This window comes from Lactuca virosa, chromosome 5 (genome assembly GCF_052849685.1).
Source record: "Lactuca virosa cultivar CGN04683 chromosome 5, Lactuca_virosa_CGN04683_v6, whole genome shotgun sequence".
Lineage (NCBI taxonomy): Eukaryota > Viridiplantae > Streptophyta > Magnoliopsida > Asterales > Asteraceae > Lactuca > Lactuca virosa.
The window spans coordinates 11,568,965-11,595,941 of NC_136430.1; the positions used below are offsets into that span (position 1 = coordinate 11,568,965).

At 34.9% G+C, this 26,977-nt stretch overlaps 1 protein-coding gene across 1 annotated transcript; it reads left to right on the forward strand.

Moving 5' to 3' along the window:
* The first annotated feature begins 1,294 nt into the window (after positions 1–1,294).
* On the forward strand, positions 1,295–5,124 carry AT-HF (HIS HF). Its single transcript, XM_079052768.1, has 19 exons — positions 1,295–1,562; positions 1,658–1,740; positions 1,861–1,955; positions 2,026–2,129; positions 2,222–2,391; positions 2,482–2,596; positions 2,680–2,735; positions 2,865–2,903; positions 2,991–3,089; positions 3,252–3,314; positions 3,463–3,525; positions 3,609–3,691; positions 3,772–3,880; positions 3,955–4,008; positions 4,110–4,197; positions 4,281–4,318; positions 4,424–4,529; positions 4,601–4,767; positions 4,860–5,124. The coding sequence occupies exons 1-19, from the start codon at positions 1,403–1,405 to the stop codon at positions 4,917–4,919; spliced, it is 1,752 nt and encodes a 583-aa protein (XP_078908894.1). The 5' UTR covers positions 1,295–1,402; the 3' UTR covers positions 4,920–5,124.
* The last annotated feature ends 21,853 nt before the right edge of the window (positions 5,125–26,977 follow it).

Genomic DNA, 26,977 nt, shown 5'->3' on the forward strand with positions numbered 1-26,977 from the left:
TCAAACCTAAAGTGTAATCATATATAAACTAAAATTCAATATTAAATAATATCTTTACTTCTACATATAAAGTTATGTTTTTTAACTTTTAACATATTATACTTAATTTATTAATTTTAATATATTGTTGGATGTAAATCATTATCATTTTAAAGCAATAAAATTTGAACAATTTGTATAAAATATTTAAATTATTAATTTAAATATCATATTACATGGTCAACTTAAATATAAATTTAGTTTAACTTAAACAACCCAAAAAATATTTTGCAAATAATTAGAAGTGATAAATTGTAATGTCTTTCTAATAATGATTATAATTTGGTTAATAAGGTTAAACGAATATCAAACCTAAAGTGTAACCATAAATAAACTAAATTTCAATATTAAAGTAATATATTTACTTCTACTTATAAAGTTATGATTTTAACTTTTAACATATTATACTTAATTTATTAAATTTAATATGTTATTGTATGTAAACTATTATCAGTTTAAAGCTACAACTTTTGAACAGTTTGGACAAAATACTTAAATTGTTAATTTAAATATAACATTACAGTGTCAACTTAAATATAAATTTCAGTTCCACTTAAAAAACTCAATGAATATTTTGTGAATAGTTAAAAGTGGTAAATTGTAGTGCTAAATGCAAAAACTAAATTGTAATCTCAATTTAACTAAAATATTTTTTAAAAATATTTTTATAATCGTTAAAAGTTTTCAAATAAGTAGCTTAAAATAACTTATAATAACAATAGTTAAAAATAACTCTATATAAATGATTATATCGTTACCTTTAAAATCAAAAAACAGTGTTTGATGTTTTAAATAATTATAATGATAGAAATTAAAACGTTAAACAAATAAATTTTAAAAAATTAATTAACAATAACAACAACTATAAATAACATTAAACCATATATTATATTTAATTTTATTCAAGAGTAACTCGTATGTAGAAGTCCTTCAAACGACTGAGATTATGTAGTTATAATAGATGTATATATTATCATATAATTCAAAATAGTCAATATATTATATTAATTTAGTATACAAATTATTATATCAAATTTAACAACAATATTATTGTTATATTTAGAAAAACATATATTTATAAATATTTACTACACTGCAGTAGACATTTGCCTAATTTAGTGTTATATAAATTTTAACAACAATTCTTAGCCCAAAAGTGGTCATCCTTTTGTATTCAACTAAAACCCTACACTACAATACTACATACTCACATCGGATTAACATCCCGGGTACATAAAATCTTGGCCCATAAATTTGAAAGGGCCGCCAGTGTTGTGCTCGGTTTTAGGTAGGTTCCTGACTTGAATTGAATTGAAGCAGGGGCTGAGAAGCTGAGTAACAACCGTGCATTGGAAGGGGAAAAATGGAGGCGGCGACGTTCGGTTCTTCGCAGTTCACCACCATTTCTGGTTCAATGGTTTCACGGAGGAGGTCGCTGCTTAAATTGCATAGAAATAGCATCACTTTCAAATCTCCACCGAAATTCTCTGTCCGCGCTTCCGCTGTTGGAGGCGACGATTCTGGTTCTCTCTACGCTCTATCTATTTTAGTAGTCTTCCGTCAACTTCTGCACATATCGATTCTATTTTTAATACTATTTGTTAACTTGCATGTGAAGCCGTGACTCTCCTTGATTATGGTGCCGGTAATGTTCAAAGTATTAGAAATGCAATCCGGTATCTCGGTCTCGATATCAAAGATGTAAGTTCTTCTGAGCTTCTTTCGGTCTATTTTCTGCAACGGCATTTCCGATTCATATGTTGAATATGAAATTTGGGTGTATAACAACAACGCCATATATTGTGATACATTATTGTCCAGGTTGAAACACCGGAGGACATTCTGAATGCAAAGCGCCTTATTGTTCCTGGGGTTGGAGCATTTGCTGCAATGATGGACGTCTTAAACAACAACGGGTAACTTTTACATCATATTTACAATGTTTTTTCATCCATTAACAAACAAAATCCATTTTGATTGTTTTAGGATGGCTGAAGCACTCTGCACTTACATAGAGAATGATCGCCCATTTTTAGGCATTTGTCTTGGTCTGCAGCTACTTTTTGAGTCAAGTGAAGAAAACGGGCCAGGTGAGTAGTTGCAACTCTGTTCTATTAATTGACTGAATATTTGTCTTAATTTTTGTTAACTGAATCAATGATTTATTGTTTGGTGTTTTCAGTGAGAGGTCTTGGTTTGATTCCTGGGGTGGTTGGACGTTTTGATTCTTTCAATGGTTGCAGAGTGCCTCATATTGGCTGGAATGCTTTGCAAATCAAAAAAGATTCAGTTATTTTAGATGATATTGCAAACCGCCATGTATATTTTGTTCATTCTTATCGTGCTGTACCGGTATGTTTCCTTGTCTTGTTTATCCTGCTTTTTTTTGTTTTTTTCACCAAATACCAATTATACCCCTGACCCTGGTTTTATACACAACAGTCTGAAGAAAATAAAGAGTGGGTTTCATCGACCTGCAACTATGGAATTGACTTCATATCATCTGTTAGGAGGGGAAATGTGCATGCAGTTCAATTTCACCCGGAAAAAAGTGGAGGTAAGTTCCATATAAATTGTTTATTTTTAGGGTGGTTTTTACTTTTTATGAGGTTTGTTTTTAATCATTAAAAAAATTATCAGATGTTGGTCTTTCGATATTACGGAAGTTCTTGTTACCAAATTCTTCTGTTGCTAAGGTAATCTTTGAGCTTTTGAATAATTGAATTTGATATATATATATATATATATATATATATATATATATATATATATATATATATATATATATATATATATAACAATGTAATGCCCTAATGTGAAGACAGAAGCCATTGGAAAGGAAGGCTACAAAGCTTGCAAAGAGGGTGAGTTGTGGAATTGTAATGCTTTTGTTTATAATAAATGTTGATCATATTTGAAGTAATGGTTGGCACAATTGTAATATGTTTCAGGTAATTGCTTGTCTTGATGTGAGAACAAATGATAATGGTGATCTTGTTGTGACTAAAGGAGATCAGTATGATGTGAGAGAGCAGACAAAAGATAATGAGGTAATTTGATGATGATATTATTTAATAATATAAGAATCATAGATAAGTAGAGATGGAAACAGCATTAACAAAATAATATTTATCAAAGATGGGTTGAAGATATTATGTTTTTGTAAGCAGAATAATTGTGTGATTTAGAGTGGTATTTGTTATGTTGTATAGGTGAGAAACCTGGGTAAGCCAGTTGAACTTGCTGGACAATATTACCTAGACGGGGCTGATGAGGTACTTACTGTCTCTTTCTTAATTTTAGCATATTACATATTGGGCCCTGTTTTGATTGGATAGAATGGAATGGAATGACCCATTCCATTACTGAGTTTTGATTATTTGTGGATTCTAAGAGATAGTAACATTAACACACACGTTGCAGGTTAGCTTTTTAAATATTACCGGTTTTCGTGATTTCCCTCTTGGAGATTTGCCAATGTTGCAGGTATGTATTTTGACTTACATACAAAGAGATTAACCTTATCATATAATAATATAATAATATATTTATTTAATTGTAATTCATAGATATTGAAACACACATCGGAGAATGTTTTTGTACCACTTACAGTTGGTGGTGGTATCAGAGATTTCACTGATGGAAATGGAAGGTACTGTTAACTGTGCTTATATATGAGGTTAATAATTAATTTAATAACTGTTTATAATATTTGTTTATTACTATATATAGGTACTATTCTAGTTTGGAGGTGGCTTCAGAATATTTTAGATCTGGTGCAGATAAGATATCTATCGGGAGTGATGCTGTTTATGCTGCAGAAGAGTATCTAAAAACAGGAGTAGGCAACTAACTTTCATTCTTTATATTTTATTTTATGTAATTCATGTACTTGTGTGTGTTTTTTTTTTCTAGGTAAAAACGGGAAAGAGCAGCTTAGAACAGATTTCCAGAGTCTATGGGAATCAAGTAGGTGATACAATCAAAAAGAGTAAATAGTGAGTCTATATACAAAGAAAAGAAAGACATGTAAATATGTGATGATGTTTTGTTTATTTTAAAATTTAAAGGCGGTGGTTGTAAGCATTGATCCACGTAGACAGTATTTGACAAGTGAAGATGAGGTTGGATTCAAGGCTGTTAAACTAGAAAACTTGGGTGAGTAACAGTAAATTATACTAGTATATTTTATGTTAGTTTATAGTAATAAATTTGAATATGTAAATTTTTGGTTTTGTTAGGCCCAAATGGGGAAGAGTATGCCTGGTATCAGTGCACTGTAAGTGTTGTTACTTTTAACTGCATGCACCAAATAATACTTTTCATTTTTACCAAAAAAAGTTGTTTTTTTAATTTGATTATTATGTATGTAAATTATTAACAGGTGAATGGTGGACGAGAGGGTCGTCCAATTGGAGCATACGAGCTTGCCAAAGCTGTTGAAGAATTGGGAGCTGGTGAAATTTTGCTCAACTGTATCGACTGTGATGGTAACTACTCAATAATCAATATTTTTTTTTTGTTGATATGAATGTTTGACTTTCTTTAATAAAAATTTCAGGTCAGGGAAAAGGATTTGATATCGATCTGATAAAACTAATCTCGGATGCTGTGAGCATTCCAGTGATTGCAAGTAGTGGTGCAGGAACTGCTCAGCATTTCTCAGAGGTTTTTGAAAAGACAAATGCTTCTGCAGCTCTTGCTGCAGGCATTTTTCATAGGAAAGAGGTATTGCACTACTCTTTTACAGAAAAAAAGTATATATTATATTGTTTTAATTTTAATGTTAATTAATTTAATAATTTGTTATTTGTTTGCAGGTACCGATTGAGTCGGTAAAAGAGCACTTGTTAAAGCAAGGGATTGAAGTTAGGATGTAGCCGAGCCATGTGTCAACACCTGGCCAACAATAAGAAGATATTATGTCAAACTTTCCAATTCAGTATTATGGATCCTGTAGTGTACCATAAATATTGCACAACTTATTTTCTTTGCGGACCAATAATTTCTTTATTATGTTTTTTTATCATCTTTTTGTATGATATTTTTGTAACTTTTGTTGTAACCTTGTTGATTGTTCCTGTACCTTTGTGATATTGTTTGAAAATGTGATTGTTAAAATAATCTTGATAGCTTCCAAACATTTATCAAAACTATGTTTCACAAAGTAAAAAATTTCAACATTTAAAGGGAATTTGAGGTAACTTCTTACATATAGATCCAGATGTTAAAAAGAAAGTTCTAATAGACGGAGGCTTTTACTGTGAGTTTATAACGTGACCATAGTAAATGGAAATTTTATTTACCAGATGATAGTACTTTGAAATTTATTTACTAAAACATTGTGGTCCCACTCTTTTATTCAAAGAAAAAAGAAAAATAGAAAATGGGGCATCTTTGATCTCTTCGCCATTTCTTTCATTGAATACTTTTCTTTTACTTTTTCCGACCATCTACCTGGCGGCCATCCCTCTTCCTTCTACCTGTGACTATGTTTTTCTCTCTACCACACTATATTTATAACTTATGTACAACTACTCATAGGCCCAATATAAAGGTTAATTAATAGATTACCAGAACAATTCTAATGAGATAAGCATAAGTATTTCAGTGATCTTAAGTGCAATACACCATCTAGACATTTCTTTTGCCCACATAGTACACATTCGCGCACACAATCAATATTTTTCCGGGGATATCTCATTGGGTTTTTATAGAGAATCTTCTTGCTCCTTATATTTTAGACCTTTCACACATCCAGTTCTTCGACTTAATTGCTTTGAACCCAGTCCGTCGTTTCCAACAACTTGCTTTGAATTTCAACGACAATAATCTGTTGACTGTTGGTGACATCAAACTCAAACCAGAGTTTGATGCATCATATAGTTCTACGATATTGTATGTTAACAAAAAAAAATATAGGAAATACCCTTGAAAATGGCAGAAGAAAGAAGGAGATATATAACGGAACATAGAAAGACGATGCCGGAAATAAAAAACGGGAACGACTCAGCGACGGAAAGACAGGAGAGAATACAAGGGACGAAGAACTCATATTATTGATTTTTATAAATGTTTTTACTATTGTTTAGGAAATACTTTTAAAACTACCACTATATGGTAAATACTTTTTCTATTTACCATGCTATGGTAAAAAACTCCTTTTACTGTATCGAGCTTGAATTGAGATTTTAGGCTTCTCTTTTTAAGTATGAATTGCAATGAGCCCATGAAGTAATATCACAAAATAACTACTTTTTAGTATTTCTTTATCCATCACTTATTTTTAAGAATTAATCAACCATTGGTTTCATCCAAACTCTATATAATGGTTACGATTTCAGAGGCCCATGTCAAATCGTCATAATCTCGAATTACTTGGGGGTATATTGTAGAATATAAAATACTAGTAATTTTTTTGGTGTGTTAATATTTGAATCTTGAACCTACTTAGAACACTAGAAATATCTTTGACGTGTCAATGTTTGAATTCTTAACCTATTCTGAAAAATTAACCACTAATCGGGACAAATAGTATTTCATTGTATTTATTGGGTATTGAACCATTTACATGGCATATCACACAGGGTAAATTGCATAACACTAGAATTTGTATTGAAATGCTAAATTTAAACCATAAACATCTTGTGTCCATTTTGTACCTTCACGACTAAACTCTCATATTTGTTTTATTTTAACCACAAGGATTTTTTTCTTGAGGAGTGAACAAAAAAAATGGTGCCTCACGTAATATTCACATTTTATGAAATTATCATCATATGACCATAATCATCGAAAAGACCATTTTAAAAAATAAATTTTGACATAAAGGTGCTTTGAAAATCAAATTTTTTTTGAATTCTGACATAAATATGTTGAAGTCTTTGATTTTTTAAATATGATTTTTGTGAAATTATTTTGAAAACAATTTTATTATAATGTTTGAATCCGTGCCACCTAGATTAATAAAAATATATTCCTAACCAAAAGTAATTTTGAAATTTGATTTTTCTATTAATTTTGAACCTAGTTATTATTTATGAATTAGACTTTTTGTGAAAAGGTGGTTTGAAAATTTATAAAATTTTCAAAATATCTCTCCATTTAGTCCATTTAATTTTACATCTTCGGTCTATTTAAGGGTATATTTTTGTGATTCAATACATTATTAGTGTACAACTGTATGTAACATAAGAGCCTTCTTAATAGGATGTGTTGGGGCGTACAAATAAACACCATTCAAATTCATCAGCAAAGAGATTATCAAAACAAGAAAATCCTCCTGCTAGAAGAGATCTATGAATCTGTAGTAGGCCAATGACACACAACATGTGGTCCACAATGCTTGAATAATGATCTATAATGCCAGATTCTTAAACTACATAAACAAGTCTAAATGATTAAGTTGTGAGAGATCAAGCTTTTTGACTTAATTCTTAGTAGTAAAATATGGTTGGGTTTAGGCAGATAGTAGGGATATAACAACAATAACAACAATTTAGGAAATTTATATCCACTTCTTGGTTCGATGGCAATTTAGACGAAAATGTGTTGGAGACTAAATTTTTACGCAGATTGTTATCGTCTAAGAAGTAGTTATATATTCATAGATTTTTAGAAAAATGTTTGTTAAGAAAATCACAGTAAGAAACAATTTATATTCCTTTTGATTTGTGATATGCACACATTAGTTACATTAATAATTTAAGATGCTTTCTAGGAGTTCTTATTTATAATATTCCATTTATGAGTTTTTATTGTTTTCAAACAAAGTCAAGTAATGGAAATACAACCATCATAAAATCCTATTTTACATAATAAAACATTTTTATTTATAACCAAATTTCTTCTATAACATATTTCTTAGATAATGGATTATTACGCACCAAAAAAACTAGTAATGAAATTATATCTCTTGTTCGACAACCTCTTTAGTGAAAGATTACTAAACACCACATTCCCCTACCACTAAACATGCCACTCCACCTCATTTTTTTTTTAATTTAATTCAAAAATACATTAAAACACAATAACGCATATTTTTTTTTAAATTAAATTTAATTCAAAAAGACAATAAAACATATATTTTTTTTAAACTAGTTTTTTCATTCATTGAAACAAGATTACATTAATTAAAAAAAACAACATAAAATAAAAAAAACATAAAAAACCTTAAAAATGCAACCACAAACAACTTAAACTAGTTTTTAAACCTTATTTTTAATCACTAAATTTTGGGCACTCTCTTAATTTTCCTCAAGCTTTGACGTGTTTAAACGGTGTGTGTTTCGTGTCTTCATATTGGTGCATGGCCACAATAAACGGGTCGCCTTCGTGTACGTTGTTTATAACAAAGTTATAAATATCATTGAATTCAAGACATTTAACCCTCATATCACGATATTTCAAACATATTTCATCAAGACTACGACTTTGGCAACCCATTAAATCATGGAAAACGTTTCCAACTTTTATCCAAAAATTAGGAGGCGTTACCGGGTCTTCTGAAGCCGCTACCCATGCTCGTGCTAAGTTCTCTTCTTCATTTTCTGACCAATTCATCCTTTTAGGAGCTATTGGTTTTGGAAGAATGCAAAAGAAGTGTGTGATTTTGTAAGAAAAGAAAGAAGAAATTGTGTGAGTATGTTTAATATAAGTGTGGTATTTATAGAAGAAGTTTAATATGTTTGAAAGGTAAAAAAAAGACGTTACAAAGAAACTAGCCGTTGCAAACCATCGACCAATAGCTATTTCCGTTTGATTTCGTGGAACACACAACGGGACATCACGACCACGATCTACCACGACCGGCCGGGATGGTGTGCACGGTCGTGGTCGTGGTCCACGTATACCACGAGCCATCTCGTGGTAAGTATACCATACGACCTTAAGTAAAACTTCATCTAGTTGATTTAATACAAATAAGCTCTTGGATTAAATGTTACTAATGACTTTAAATCCATGCAATTAATACCAACAATGTTAAATATTCCTCATATGATTGGTGTCACACCCCAAAACCGGAACGGCGGAAACGTTCGGGGGTGGATGACGTCATGTTTAGTATCACAAGACACGCATCATAGTAATCAAAGTAATAAACAACCATTTCATTAGAAAGAAAGTGTTTACAAAGTATGTGGTTCACATAACATAGACTACAAAGTAAATAACAAAACAAGACATGAAGCTATTATGCTCCATCTTCTGAATCCCAGTGCGCGTACCTGTCTACTAATTACCTGAGAATACAAGTTATTTGAAAGAGTATATCAACATTTAAGCTGGTGAGTTCATAAGATTTTAGTGATGTAATTAAGTTGTAAGAAAGTTGTAGTAAGTTGTAAGTAAATTGTAACTTTTGTTTAGAAAAGTTCGCCTGTTCCTCCAGAAAATCCTATATTTCCTGCTTTAATGAAAGATAAGTAAAAATGACTCTACAATCCTTTCTATGAGTACTAAATGGATACAAGTTATATAAAACCCAGAGTAAACAAACAATCGGTTGTGTGTATTTGCCCTAAGCCCACAACCAAACAAGGAACAAGAAATGAGGCGAAAGGCACACATCCCATTGGTTGTTAGATCTTCGTTGTATATAACCCTGGTGTATTCCCTTGGTACTCACGGAGTTAACTGTAATTGTTCCTTTATATTTGAAGAAAATATTCTTTAAGAAAACCCTTATTTCTTTTAGTAAAAATGGTAACCACAGTGGTTCCTTCTATAATCACTTAGTTTATACTAGCTATATATAATCTAATATCGAACAGATAGTTAATTGTGCGAATCTGCCCTAAGCCCACAACCAAACAAGGAACAGGAAATGAGGCGGAAAGCACACATCCAACTACCTATCGGGTATTAATTATATATAACCCGGATGTATAAACTAATGTATTATAGAATTAACCACCTAAGGTCCTTTAAGTTATACTGGTTTAATAAAATGGATTAAACCTTTTACTGGTAAGTTTCTAGTTTTGTATACCAAATGATCTATTTGAAAAGTATGTTTTGTACTAGAAAACTGTGCATTGAATTAGTGTCCTATGACCTGACCCATACATGGTACTCCTTATGATTTCTTGGTGTATACGGAATATATATATATATATATATATATATATATATATATATATATATATATAGCTAAGATCGAATAGATAGTAGGCTGGGTGAATCTCCTCTAAGTCCACAACCAAACAAGGAACAAGAAATGAAGCGGAAAGCATACATCTTACTACCTGTCGGATCCGATTAATATATATCCCTGATGTATAAACTAAGGAATCATAAAGTTAGCATTATAGGCCCCTTTCTACTGAATGTATTAGACTCGACTATTCTGTTTGTCGTTTGAAAAGATGTAAGTTTTCCCTAGTTTATAACTATCTTAATTCGAAAATAGTTTGCATTAACTTTCAAGTGGAACTGTCACAATATGAAAGTAATGGGAAAATGTAAGTACACAGTTGTCTTTTGAATTGACCCACTAAAGTACTGATTACCTTAAAACAAGTTTGTTTTATTAAGGTCATAATGTGATGAGTAGTACCCGTACTATACGCTCTCCCTGCAAGAGATTCTGGTTATCAAACGCGACTTCAGCAAATAGATTGATGAGCCATGAAGTAGTCTCACATTAAAGTTATCTGATCATGTATACCCAATTTACTATCACCTTTTGTTTAGAACAATGAGTTAGTGATTATTGGTATAATTAGATCCTGTTTTGTTCTTCTGCTATAGCATTTAGTATGTTCTTTCTGTTATAGTATCTTAGTATGTTCTCTCTGTTATCATGTATTGTATCTTCCTCCCTGTTTCTCTTTATAGTATGTTTTCTATGTTATCGTGTATTGTATCTACCTCCCTGATTCTCTTTATAGTATGTTCTAGTATCTAGTATGAACTGAACCCCTAAACTATACCTATTATAGTTTACTAGTATGTTTACTTTGAATTGTTACTGAAAAGACTCATTTATCTACTAAGTTATGATTGTACTTTAAAAACGGAGTTTTATAAACTATAAAGTAACCTAACTTAAAAGAGTTTTTGAAATGTTTTGATCACTTATAAAGACATAAGCAATCTTTTGAAAGATGTTTATAACAAACATTTACACAATTATCATTGTGTTCAACTTGTATTCCCCCCCCCCCCCCCTTAAAAGCATTTAAAACAATTTAAAAGATTAATTATAGGGGTATGAACTCACCTTATGTGGGTGATTCAAACGAATATGCGCGTAAGGATGAGAAGTTCCATGAATGAAGTCTCGAGACACAAACGAGTCCTAAATGACATATATTGACATATATTGGCATGAATATAGTGATTATAAGCAACTAACATGCAAGGAAACACCCTTAGGGACTAGGAAACACTTAGACTAAGTGTTAGAATCACATGTGATTGATCAAATGGGAGTTTACGGCCACACATAGGTGTTTACAGCCATGATGTTTACGGCCTAGGGTGTTTACGGCCAAGGGGTTTACGGCCAAGGGAGTTTACGACCGTAAACTCCTGGAGATCGCCCTCAAATCGTTTGTTCCAGGTGTTTACGCTAGTGATTCTACTAGGTAGCAAGTGTATGGAAGGAATACTCACCTTTGGGAGGCTTTATGGAGTTCACGGCCACCAAGAACAAGTGTGTGTTCTTGGTGTTCTTGGTGGAAGATGAAGATCTTGAAGATCTACCCAAAAAGACAGTTATTATGGATGGAACATAAAGGGTGATTCATGATTAAGAAGAATAACAACAACTAGATGGAAGAAACACTTACGTTTTTGATGATCTAGGATGAAGAACTCGATGATAGTTGAGAGAGAATCGATTTTCTAGACTAGGAAGTGTGAGAAGTGGTGAGAAATGAAGGAATATCATGTATATGGGAGGAGTTTATGTAATGCCCGTGTTTCTGGGCTAGGCATTAATGTTGATGTAATAGTCTAGGTTAACCTTTGTAACTCATTTTGAAATAATAAGAATGTATTATTTGAGGATTATGTGATTTATGCCTAATTGTTGTGACTTAATTGAATTAAGGATAATTTAAGTGTTAAAAATAAAATATTAGATAAACCTGATATCGATACATGAAGTTGTAGTGGTCGTGGCAAGGTTTCCAAAGATATAAAGAATGCCGAAATCCGAGTTATAACGAAGAAGTTATGACCTGTCGAAGTTTCGCGACAGAACCGGCACGACACTGTATGACGTAAAATATGAATTTAAGATAAAGCAATATTTAGCCTTAGTGATCTAAACGAAAGTCGTAGAATACATTAAACCGAGAGCGTGCATAAAAAGAACGTCTAAATCTGACTTCGTATGAGGAACTTATGATTTTTCTAAGTTTCGACTTAGCGGTATGCAGCCCGAAACTCGAATATGAGATCGAGTGACTTTTAGCCGAAACAATCTAAACGAGAATCGAAGATCTCGTCGTTAGTAGTCCAACGGTGAAAGGACAGATGAAAACGGACGTCAGATGAAGAAGTTATGATTTTATAACGGAGTTTTCCTGTCCCGGCCTACTAAAAATAATATAATAAAAATAAAGTCAAAATTTTCCAACGGAGTCTAAATGAATGTTGTAGATCTTAGTCTCACCTACGCGTGGATATAAAGAACGTCGAAAACGGAGCTCGTATGAGGAAGATATGATTTTCTGAAGTTTTTAGATAATTAAAATATATAAATTTAATTATTTATTCGGATAATATCCGAAGAGCTGACTCACCTGATCTGATCCGAAAGGTACGCTCAGCGTACTAGGTGTACGCCCCGCGTACATGTCGACACCGAAGTACGCCCTGCGTACGAGGAAGTTACGTGCAGCGTACTGCTGCATTGTGCGGTCCGAAGAAGAGCCACGTTCCACCACCGAGACTTCGCCACCTGGAAGCCTGATCCGAACTACGCCCCGCGTAGAGCTTCGTACGCCCAGCGTACGTGCGAGGTTCAGCCCCTATAAAAGGGCATGCGAGGCTGCCGATCTTTTTGCTCAAAATTCTTCTCTCTCTCCCATATTTTCTCGTTTTGCGTGCAAGAAATACCCCCGAAGCCCCGGTATCATTCCCGAGACCCGAAGCAAGTCCCGAAGCCCCGAAGATCCCAAGAAGTAAAGTTTCCGAGCCGAAACTCTGCCCGCGAGAAGCCCGATTTTCAAGAAAACATCCCCGTTTTATCGGAAAAGATTATTTTAAGAGACGAGGTGCTGTCCGATCATCGTGTTATCAAGTGAGTGTATATTCGTTTTCTTCTAACACATAGATATGAAGTAGTATTTATAAAATACGTGCTATGTGTTTATATATTATTTGTTTATTTGAACTAGTTGTTGAACGGATGTTTTGTACAGGTTTTAAGCTGTATATAAATGTATATGTTTTATCTACTAATATGTTGGGTAGAACATGAGTAGACAGTTGGTGTGTGATGAAATAAAATGATGAGAGGCCTCGATGTTGTTGTTGATCTAGTCATCTAGCGGAGTATGGATGACGACCACGGACTCTTTCTAGACAGTCCAGTGGAACGCTAACAGACTCATAACCTGTAGGTGTTGTGAACGATGTGTTGACCGGTGTACTCTATCCCCCTCATGGTTGCCTTTAGGACATTTATTGTGGAAGAAACCCCTTCGCAGTAATGTCCACCCCGATGAAAATCCTTAGACTAGGTCCCTTGTGATAGTTGTTTTAGGGACATAAAGTGAGGATAACAGGAATGGGTAATTGGGTTACTGTTGGTTGATGAACTAAATATAATTATTTATTGTGGGTTGAAAACCCTATATGCTCACCAGGCTCCCAAGCCTGACCCACTCAATTTTTCTTTGTATTGCAGGTAGTGGCACGAGAGCATAAGTCGGATGACATTGTCAAGATATTTTTGGATTATAGACCAGTAGTTATATGTAACTGTTGTAAGGTCTATTTTGTATTGTTTATGCTTTTGGTTTTTATCGGAACATGACATCTCGAGGTTTTGTTATATAATGAAAATACATTTCTTTAATGAAATGCTTTGATAAATTCTTATTATATTTTGTTTTGGGAACAAATTCCGCAACTCTTTTAATCAAAGGATTACTCTGATTTTATTTAAAAGCATAAATTAAACCGGTCTTTTTTGGCCGTGATTTTGGGGATGTCACAGTTGGTATCAGAGCATTAGTTTAAGCGAACTAGGAATTTGTAGGATTTCTAGACTTAAACTTAGAATTCTAAGTGAAGATTGTGAGATGAGCGTCTGTTATATTTAAGACACGAGCACTAGTTTATTTTAGGAAAGTTGCCTAAAATGCTTTTATGTGCTAAATGTTATATGTTTGCCATATATGATATTATTTGTTCGGATCTATGGTTTGTTGCCAACCGGATCTGGAGACCTTATGTGTTTAGGATTCTAAGCGTGCGTCGATAGTATTAGAACTAGCATGTAAGCGTTTCGGAGTGATTTGGATAATTATCTATCGTGAATGAGGATCTAAATTCACCTTATTCGGTGTATAGATAAAGAATGGCAAGAACAAGAATCGGAGTCGGAAACGCGAACGAAAACAGGAATCAACCACCTGTAATCGAGCAAATACCTATTGTAGCTGCTGCACCTGAGCCGGTGACAATGGCTGGTGTACAATTGATGATTCAGACGATGTTGGATCGTCAGATGGAAGAAACTAGACGTCTGCTTCAACAAAATCGTGAAGAACTTTCAATTCAAGTTGAAGAGCCCTAAGTGAATGGAGGGCCGTCGGAAGGAGGTAACTTCAATGGGACTGTTGGTCAAGCCAACCCACCAATTGTTAGACAAAACAATCGTGATGGAGGAAATGATGGAAGAGGATGTAAATACAAGGATTTTATGGCATCTAAGCCACCGTGTCTATCCGGAAGCCCGACGCCGGTGCAAGTTATGGACTGGATCTCCGAAATGGAGACAATGTTTGAAAGTTGCGAATGCAGCAACAGGCAGAAGACCGCTCTTGCAACCCCTTTGTTAAAATCTGGCGTGTTGAGTTGGTGGAAGCTGTTATCTGACTCTATACCCAAGGGAGAAGCAAGAAAAATGTCTTGGGAAGACTTTGTGGAACAACTGAAACTGCAATACTGCTCCGAGCAGGACCTTCTGGAAATCAATAATGAGTTTCAGAATTTGAAGAAGGGAAAAATGAGCGTTACTGAATACGCTGCTAGTTTCACGGAAAAGATGAAGCTTATCCCATACCTAGTTCCAACAGAACTCTCAAAGGTCAATAAGTTTGCCCTCGGACTACCAGCGGACTATGGTCCAATGGTTAAGCAAGCAACCACATTGAAAGTCGCCATCTGGGCTACTAGAAATGTTGAGACCCAGATCAGGGAGAAGGGTCTGGAGAGGTCAGAGGTTGGTGAAAAGAGGAAGTTCGATGGACCCTCAGGGTCCAGCAAAAAGGGTAAGTTCTCGAAGTCTAGTTCGAGAGGAGGTGGAGGAGGCGAAGCGAAATGGTGCGACAAATGCAAGAAGAAGCATCTTGAGAAATGTAGCGGGGAAGCCACATGCTTCAAATGTGGAAAGTTAGGGCACTATGCCAACGAATGCACCCTCACCAAGAAAGTTTGTTATGGGTGTGGGGAGGAGGGGCACATCTCGAGGGATTGTCCAAAAAAGAAGGAGGCAGCAAAACCCAACATTCCACCAAAGCCGAAGGCGAGAGCCTTTCAGATGACACTGGAAGCTGCTAAAGAAGAAGCCGATGTCGCTTCAGGTACCTTTCTCGTAAACGAATTGCCTGCCCAAATTTTATTTGATTCTGGAGCCAACTACTCCTTTATTTTGCATGAATTTGGTAGAAAACTAGCTTTGCCTGTTGATAGACTAGATAATGCTTTATTAGTCGAAGTTGCTAGTGGAAAGTTTGTACCTGTTATCCATCGTATGAAAAACATCTTAATTGATTCGAATGGGAATAAGTTCCACGAGGAATTATTGCCTATCGAACTTAACGGTTTCGACATCGTGTTGGGAATGGATTGGCTTAGCGCCAATGATGCCGAAATATTGTGCCGGAAGAAGATAGTAAAAGTAAACCCGCCAGGGAAAGAGTCATTTATGGTGTATGGGGACAAACGCAGGGTAAATTCTGGAATCATTTCTCTAATGAAAGCCAAAAAGTGTTTGGCCAAAGGATGTACATCATATTTGGCATTCGTGATTGACGCAAAGAAGGAGAAAAAGGAGATACAGAGCATTCCTGTCGTGTGTGAGTATCCGGAAGTATTTCCCGAAGATCTTCCTGGATTACCGCCTGATCGACAAGTAGAATTTCGTATTGACTTGTTACCAGGAACGACGCCAATAGCAAAAGCACCGTACCGATTAGCACAAACGGAGATGAAGGAGCTGATGATGCAACTTCAGGAGTTATTGGACAAAGGTTTCATAAGACCTAGTTCATCACCCTGGGGAGCTCCGGTGTTATTCGTGAAAAAGAAAGACGGGAGTATGAGGATGTGCATCGATTACAGAGAGCTGAACAAGGCAACAATAAAGAATAGATATCCGTTGCCAAGGATTGATGACCAGTTCGATCAACTACAAGGTTCAAGTTATTTTTCAAAGATCGACCTAAGGTCAGGATATCATCAGCTGAAAGTAAGAGAGCAGGATATCGAGAAGACTGCATTCAGAACACGATATGGACACTACGAGTTTTTGGTTGTGTTGTTTGGACTAACCAATGCTCCAGCAACATTCATGGATTTAATGAACAGGGTTTGTAATCCGTTCCTTGATAAATCTGTGATAGTGTTCATAGATGACATTCTGATTTACTCGAAAAGCCAAGAGGAGCATGGCAGACACTTGCGAGAAGTGTTAGAAGTCTTGAAGAAGGAGAAGTTGTATGCTAAGTTCTCCAAATGTGATTTTTGGATTCGAGAAGTCCAATTCTTGGGTCACGTGGTCAACCAAGAAGGAATAATGGTTGATCCAGCACAGATTGAAGCTGTGATGAAGTGGGAACAACCAAAAAGTCCCACAGAGATCCGAAGCTTTTTGGGATTAGCTGGATATTACCGAAGGTTTATCCAAGGCTTTTCTTCGATTGCTACTCCATTAACAGCTTTGACTCACAAAGGAGCTACTTATGCTTGGAGTGATAAACACAAAGAAGCATTCGAGTTGCTAAAGAAGAAGCTATGTGAAACACCGATTCTTTCTCTACCCGATGGAGTTGAAGAATTCGTTGTCTATAGCGATGCGTCTGGTGTTGGGTTGGGTTGTGTTTTGACCCAAAGAGAAAAGGTGATAGCATATGCGTCTCGACAGTTGAAAGAGCATGAAAAGAACTACCCCACTCATGATTTGGAATTGGCAGCGGTAGTATTTGCTCTAAAGATATGGAGGCATTATCTCTATGGCTCGAAGTGCAAACTTTGTTGGGTTTTGAGCATTCTAACACTCCTATGGTGTACATGCAACCCTATAAACCTTGGATCTATGTTTTCTCTATTATACATGCAGATATTAACTATTCCAAGGTTTCATCCTAACTAGCATATTATGAAGCACCTATACTACAAAGTTCTAGTTAGATGACATACCTTTTGATGTAGCTTGATGTCTTCAAGCTTTAAGAGCTTAGCCCCAATAGTGTGGAAGCCTCAAATGGAATCACAAATCACCAAAACACCTTGGAAGAACTTGAGAGAATATGTATGCACACTAAAATCGGCCCACTCTTATTTTCACACACTTGTGCCAATTTTGTGAGCCAAGGACCCCTTTATATATTATGGAGGATTAGGGTTACATCCATGTAAACCCTAATACCCATGACCTTTCATTTACATAGGATCCATGGGTTAAAAGCTCCATGGACCATCCATGAAAGCTTAGCCCAACCTAAATTAACTTGGCCCGTTCCATATATATAAGAGTCCATATTTAATTAGTTCTTTTTGATCACTTAATTAATTCTAAATTAATTCTTGATCAATACTAATTACATAATATGATTCCATATTAATATATTAGAACTTATAATATATTAATATAAATCATAAATATACTATTCTCAAAAGACTATCCATATAAATTGGGCCGGTGAAGTGCAACCCAAATGGACCATGCTGGGTCGGGTCAAGTACATACCAAATATAGTTATGGACTTAGACATTAATCCAACAGTCTCCCACTTGGATAAGTCTAAAACTATTATTGAGTATGACTTCAAAACCTAACTAGCAATCGTAGCTCTTAAAGCCGCTGTCGAACTCTGACCTTGTCAATGACTTGTCCATTAGATAAGGGATCATATATTCCTCCATTCTAGATATCATATGGACTGAGACATGGATTATAATCATTCTCTCTGTCCATATGTTGTTTCCCGATTTTCGATTTATGATGACTGACTGATTGAACAAATCAAATCAGTCCTGGCTTGGCCAAGCACTCACATGTGTCATCGCTAAATCATCGAGGGGCCCACAGATATCGCTTTTATCCCGAAGGTAAAAGGAATGGATAAACTTCGACTCATATGGCTTGTTCTACTACTTGTTGAATCATACACAAAGGCACGTTTTATAACATTGAGTTACCAAATGTGTTTTCGTGCAATCAATGTATAACCAACTCATAGTAACAACTCATATCTCTAGGTTTGAAGAATATAAGATATTATCGTCTCATGATCACTCGTGATAAAATCCATGAAGTGATTCAAATGAGCGTGGGTTGAATCCAATACTCAGAACTTATGAGCACTCATGAGTGTTGTAGCACCACTTTGTCCACCAACTTGGACCTCTACAAACCAACCCATGACAGTCTTGATTCATATCTACTTCCAACATATGACCGACTGTGGATGGTTTGAATAACTTAATCATTCAGGAAGAGCGACTTAGTTATTCTGGAAGTCAAAACATGCAAAGTGAAACACAAGAATAAATGAATCAAATATGGTATCAAACCCTATAAATATAAATAAACACTTTTATTTATCACCATACTGATTACTCATTATTCATTGTTTCGGTTTTATCAACTTTATACTTGAATTAAAAACACTAGTTGTCCCATGCTCCAAGCATGTACACTATGTTTTTCTTAAACAATAGCTTTTCCATACACCAAGTATGCACTCTATGTTTGTCTATGATCCTTACTTTGTGAAATAAACCAATTGAACATAATTTCAATGATTGTAATTTCACACTCCCAAATCCTTATCGAAAAATGTGAGAATTTCAAATTCCTACCATTTATCGAAATCTGTTTAGATTTTAAACTTATATGCACTGACCCTCCTGTAATGAATATGTACAAAGTCACAAAGACTTGTCAACAGTCATTATAAGGTATTCCAATGGAGATCAACTCCATGGAAACTAAGTCTCATATTCAAAGTACATTGCTTTGGACATGCTTGTTGCATTAAGTTTTCTAATCTTACACAGATAAATTCCACCTATGGAGACAACTCCATATTCTCATTTTGACTATCACTTCTGAATAAGAGATGCCTCTTTTCAGAATATGTCAATATGGTCCTTCCAAAATTAGCACTGTACTTCCAACTGTCCCTGAGCAACCAATCTTTGGTAAACCTCAGATTGTCCTCGACAATTGCTTAATCATTTTAGTCATATCCAATTCTAGACCTTTTCCCTTCTTAATGCCTCTGGGCATTTGGAAAAATTTAGAAATGACAAATATTATAGCACATGAGATTCATGATGACCAAAGAAAATGGTACACGATTCATGATGTCTCACATAAAGACATGATTCTAGACCAGTGTTTTGCTACAATATTTTTATTTGCCATGTTTTCAAAATTTGACTATGAAGAGGGATGCCGTAATCATAATCGAATTTAAAGAATGCAATATATAGAATTTCCTTAAGTTGAACCAATCCAACATGAAATTCATATATATATTCTTGACTAAAGATGATTAAGGTCTCAATCTAAGCCTTTAGAACTGAAATGAAGTATATCCTCTCCCTTAATTATAGCAAAACAACTTTTTCAATCCCTGCAGCCTCACGAATTGAAACTTTTGTTTTCTATAATTAACATTGCTAACTTGCAACACTAACAATAATTATCATGCTCCCACTAACATGATGATTATTAGCATAACACTTATGCTCCCACTAGCTTTGACATGTACTCAGAAATCAGCTGGACTTCTAGAAATCAATACTTTATTGACTTTCTTACCAAAGTTCAGATTTCTGATACGAGATGCTTTGATAAAACTTTATCAAAATCATACACCTTTCCTTAGATAGCATGCATGTGTGTCTAAACAATTTCAGAACTATGAAAAGGGATGCCGTAATCATAGTCTCAATTGTTTAGACCTTTTGCCATCTGCTTCAAATCTACTTGGTGGAAGTGTTTCCTCACCATCATTTTCATGAATCGGAGAGAAACCTTATGACCCTTAGATTTTATGGTGTTTGTGTTCTTATCCATGTGAATCGTCAAAACCATAGTCACAAGACAAGGATAATGACAAATCCAAACTCATATGGACTGAACTTATGCAATCTTAACTTCTTGCCACCTGGCAGTACAGGGCCTGCCATTGCTTCCAAGTTGTTATGCAACCAATTGAGAACTTTCAGAACTCCTATGCAAAGCCAACTTTAACTGGAATGGGCACAGAATATGTCAACACGATAGGTTATAAACCTCAAGTCGTGTGCTAGTGAAGAACCTCAGGTTTTATTCTTGATTAGTTCTTGAAATTCTTTTTAGGATCTTTAAGACTCCCACTATCCTCTTGACATATAAGACTATCTTGCCAAATATTCAAGAGATAGTGCGGATTCTTTATCAAGACAAACACTTCACACAATTGGCCTTGGTTGGTCTTTGTTTTATCCAAAACATCACAACTTACCAATTTCAAATGTACAAGAGTAGGACACTTTTACTCTTACATTTGACAAGTGTTTTAAACCTTTCTTTAAGATATGTCACTCAAGTTACAATCTTGGAGTATGACTCTAAGAATTGTTTTGGAACGAAGTATGACTCATCTTCCTGATCTGACCATTTCAACAATTCATGACTCCTTTTCTTAGTCATAAGAATGCACTAAGATGACCTTTAGAGGACTAATTGTGATATGATTTCTAAATCATTAAGATGATCACAAACATGATACTAAAGTACTCTCACATCTTTTCAGATTTGAGAAACTTTTATCTTTCTGCCTAATTTGATTCTTCCCATTCGTTCTGCCATACATTGAGACTTTTCCAATGTTTCAGAATTATACTTAAACTTGTAAGTATAACCATATTTACTAAACTTTAGTAAATCAAATAGTCTTAACGAGCTTTGTGGTGGACATGACCGGTGCACAAGAATGTGTACTCGATCCCTTTAGTCCTTCACTTGACTCACACATCCATGTGAACAAGTAATTAGTCTTGATTTTCCAATGCTTGAAAGTTCTCATTCATCATACTATTCAACTTGCATGATTCCAAGTTTCGGTCCAATTGAAACTTGGGTGATGAGGAACTTTCCTGATTTGGTAAATTTAGACACTACCACAAATGAAAGAATCAAATTCATTTTCCAATATTGGTGTCAGTGGAATCATATAAGCAACAATTTTCCACAAATGCCATTGTAAGGATAATTCAAATAAATAAAATTAAACAATTTTCTTTTATTTTAAAACTTTGCGGAAAAACTTATCCTCACAATCCACATGGAAAATTGTTGTTATCTATTCCTTAGCAATATATCATAACTTCTTAAGCAACTGCTCAAAATTTTGATGCGATCGAAATCCACCTTCGCGATCAGAATCAGCATATACTTCCTTTAAGATTTCTCTCTATTCTTTGATTCTTAAAACATCAACATGTGACCCAGTCACATCATGTAATGAGGATCTCAGAATAGAACTTAACAGAGTTAGATAATGGGCTCTACCTGATGTAGAGTCAAACTTATTGACTTTAACATCCTTAGGTAAATTTGGCAGCTTTGCAATCAACGCCCCTTCCTTTGGCAAAATAAACATATGGACCCTTTGGTAATGGGACTATCTCAGACTTAGCCTTTCTCTTTACCATTTGGTCAACCGGGTTGACTATGGCCAATCCCTTTCCATTGGGAAGAGAATGCTTTTTCTGGATTTCCAGTGTCACCATTGTCACTGTCCATAAAGTTTTTGGGAAGTTGATCTTCTAATCAAATTTGCTTTACTATCGTTCCAAATCATTGCTGATTCAGCAGCACCAAGCAAATAGATATGATCATTAAGGTTCATGTCATAGTCTGTTTCATAGTAGTCCCAAAGGAACTCACTATGTGACTTAGAAAGTGATTGAACATCCAACTTTCTCAAGACTTTGACACCCAACTCTCCCGGCTTGTCAATATGTGACTTCATCTCTAAGATGTGATCACACATAGACCTTGCTTGCCATTAGGCTTGAGTGACCTTGAACTTGTGGGTTAGGGAGAATAATTGGAGGAGGTGGAGGAAGAGAAGTATGACTTCCATGAGCCAAACTCGGGAAGTCATATTCATTAGGAAAGCTTGGTTTGGGAAGATCATTGTTGTCTAAACCATACATCAACAATGGGATAAATTCACGTAAAGTTGATTTAAGTCCTTAATATAACACCCAATATGATATATTAAGGCTAGGACCCAACAAACTATTTTATAACTTGGAAGAGGGATGCCGTAATCCAAGCTATAAAATATTTGAAGGTAGGTGAATGACGATTCACCAATTTCCACCAAGATAAACGAAATGTATTATTAGGTTTTAATTGGTTTTGAAACTCCTAGATTCTTTTGAGATTCATTGAACTTTTCAATGGCATGTTTCAATCTCGAGTGTGCCCTTCAGGTTTTGTGACTGGGATGCCGAGGATCACAAAACAAGGTGTGAAGTAACCATGCAAATATACTTGGTACCCTTAATATTTACCCCTCAATCGATGTGCCGGTTAACCACACACGCTCCAACGATACTATGATAAACATTAAGTTACCCTTTGCCTACCTTGTTAAGTCCAGGTTAGTGTGCCGGTTAACCACACACGCTCCACTAACAGCTTAAACAAAGTGCAAAGTGTAATTTCATGGATTAACACCTTATTCACATTTTCCTAAGTAACTAAGATTGGGAATTTATAAGTGTTTAGTTACTTAGTATTTATCATTATACTTATAATGAAGGGAGAATTATAGTCCTTGTCCTACCTGTTCGGCTAACGACCCTCCACCGGTCAAGGAAGCGGTGAGTGAGAGTGGACACCCATTAAACTGCCATTTTATAGGCAGTAACCTTATACCCCCCTTATAGACCGGCTTCGTGAATGAGGCCTACTAATGGTAAGACGACTTGCTCTTATACATATAATATATTAAACTTTTAATATTATAATAGTATAAGGGTGTATTTTAGACATTTAAAATACTTGGTGGTTTAATCTATTAATTAAACTAGACTTTTAATTTAATTAAACTCAAACCATATATTTATGGATTAATAATACTCTTTTAATTAAACGCTTTAATTAACTATTAATAAAGTCCATAAGAGTTAATTTGAACTATTCAACAAAACATCATAATTCCAATTATTAAACTCAAAATTAAAACCATTTAATTAATTGTTTAAGTTATGAACCCAAGAGTTTTAGAATTCAATTCTTTTTTTCATAAAAAACTTTTCTCAGATTCCAAAACTTGAGGGCAAGTTTTGTAATTCTTGAAAACCTTTGGATTCCATAACTTATGGAATTAATGGTGTTTTATGATGAAACTTTCCATGTTCCATAACTTAAGAACAAGTTATGGAATTCTTTAAAACATTAACACCAAATTTTGTAACTCCATAAAAACTTTGAATCAAATTTTTTTTTAAAAAAAACTTTCATATCCATAACTTATGGAAGTTTCAAAAACCCTTAAGATCACAACTTTAAAAAAAACTTTTGAGCTCCAAAATTTTATGACAAAATATGTAACTCCTTAAAACATTTAGATCAAACTTTTAAAACTAATAAAATAATCATATCATTTTATCTTTTACTAAATTTGACCTAATTCAACTCATATAACAAATGATTCAAATTTTACAAATAATTCATTTTTCACAAAACAAGTAATTATCTTAAAATTTGACAAACGTCATGTTTTTTTTTCCTTTTTTTTCAACTTGAAAATAAAACATTTGCATCAATATAACAGAAAACAACTCATGGCTCTGATACTACTGTTGGGTTTTGAGCATTCTAACACTCCTATTGTGTACATGCAACCCTATAAACCTTGGATCTATGTTTTCTCTATTATACATGCAGATATTAACTATTCCAAGGTTTCATCCTAACTAGCATATTATGAAGCACCTATACTACAAAGTTCTAGTTAGATGACATACCTTTTGATGTAGCTTGATGTCTTCAAGCTTTAAGAGCTTAGCCCCAATAGTGTGGAAGCCTTAAATGGAATCACAAATCACCAAAACACCTTGGAAGAACTTGAGAGAATATGTATGCACACTAAAATCGGCCCACTCTTATTTTCACACACTTGTGCCAATTTTGTGAGCCAAGGACCCCTTTATATATTATGGAGGATTAGGGTTACATCCATGTAAACCCTAATACCCATGACCTTTCATTTACATAGGATCCATGGGTTAAAAGCTCCATGGACCATCCATGAAAGCTTAGCCCAACCTAAATGAACTTGGCCCATTCCATATATATAAGAGTCCATATTTAATTAGTTCTTTTTGATCACTTAATTAATTCTAAATTAATTCTTGATCAATACTAATTAAATAATATGATTCCATATTAATATATTAGAACTTATAATATATTAATATAAATCATAAATATACTATTCTCAAAAGACTATCCATATAAATTGTTCCGGTGAAGTGCAACCCAAATGGACCATGCCGGGTCGGGTCAAGTACATACCAAATATAGTTATGGACTTAGACATTAATCCAACAGTCTCCCACTTGGATAAGTCTAAAACTATTATTGAGTATGACTTCAAAACCTAACTGGCAATCGTAGCTCTTAAAGCCGCTGTCGAACTCTGACCTTGTCAATGACTTGTCCATTAGATAAGGGATTAAATATGATACTTCACTGATCATAAGAGTCTCCAATATCTCTTTAATCAGAAGGAATTAAATATGAGGCAACGACGCTGGCTATAATTACTTAAGGACTACGACTGTGAGATACTTTACCACCCGGGTAAAGCAAATGTTATTGCTGATGCTCTCAGTAGGAAAGTCAATCTTGAAAGAAAAAGGCCACGAGCGTTGAGAATAGAAGTTGTCTCGACAATTGTGGAGAGTATAAAGAAAGCTCAAGAGGAAGCTTCAGAAAAGAATGACCGAAAGGAGGAACGTTTGGGCAAAACGTTAGTGTTTGGTACAAACAGTCATGGACTGAAGGTTTTCCAAGATCGTATTTGGGTACCTAAGTCAGGAGGAATAAGAGATCTTCTGATGGAAGAAGCTCACAAAACCATGTACTCAATTCATCCTAGCAGCACTAAAATGTATAGGGACCTAAAACCCTATTACTGGTGGCCGACGATGAAGCTCGACATTGCGAAGTATGTGGCGGAGTGTGTGACCTGTGCGAGAGTCAAGGCACAACATCAGAAACCATACGGGAGTTTAGAACCTTTATCTGTGCCTATGGGTAAGTGGGAAGACATCACTATGGATTTTGTCACTAAACTGCCCAGAACAAAGAATGGTCACAACATGATTTGGGTGGTCGTTGATCGCTTCACTAAGAGTGCGCACTTCATAGCAGCCAATTAGAAATGGTCTATGGATAAGCTTGAGAATTCTTACGTGAAGGAAATTATGAGACTTCACGGTATTCCGTTAACGATTGTATCGGATCGTGACAGCCGTTTCACCTCAAGATTTTGGAGAAGTCTACAAGAGGAATTGGGTACCAAGTTGTGTTTGAGTACGACTTACCATCCACAGACTGATGGGCAAAGCGAACGATCGATACAAACACTTGAAGATATGCTGAGAGCATGTACCCTGGAATTCCAAGGTAACTGGGATGAACATTTACCTTTGGTAGAATTTTCCTACAATAATAGTTTCCACTCGAGCATAAAGATGGCACCTTATCAAGCTTTGTACGGACAGAAGTGTCGTACGCCGTCTTGTTGGATTGAGGCTGGGGAAAATCTGTTTATGGGACCGGAGATAGTCCATCAAACTGCTGAAAAGTTGAAAATAATTAAGGAGAGAATGTTAGCAGCTCAAGATCGTCAAAAGAGCTATGCTGACAAGAAAAGACGACCGATGACTTTTGAAGTTGGAGATTTGGTTTTGCTTAAAGTCTCACCGTGGAAGGGACTTATACAATTTGGTAAAAGGGGAAAGTTAAGTCCAAGGTTTATTGGACCGTTTAAAGTTCTTCAGAGGATTGGGAACCAAGCTTACAAGCTCGAATTACTTGAAGAACTGAATGGAATTCATAACACTTTCCATGTGTGTTATTTGAGGAAGTTCACGGGAGAAGTTCCTGATATAATTCAAATTTCTGAGTTAAGAATTGATGAGAACAAAAGGTTAATTGAAGAACCAGAGGCAATCGTTGACCGAAAGACTAAGAAGTTGCGACGCAAGATGGTCGAATTAGTGCTTGTCCGATGGAAACATACGAATGGGCCAAATCTCACCTGGGAAACGGAGAGTGACATGATGAGTCGCTATCCGCATTTGTTTGTTGATATGTGATTCCGGGGACGGAATCATTCTAAGGTGGAGAGAATTGTAATGCCCGTGTTTCTGGGCTAGGCATTAAGGTTTATGTAATAGTCTAAGTTAACATTTGTAACTTATTTTGAAATAATAAGAATGTATTATT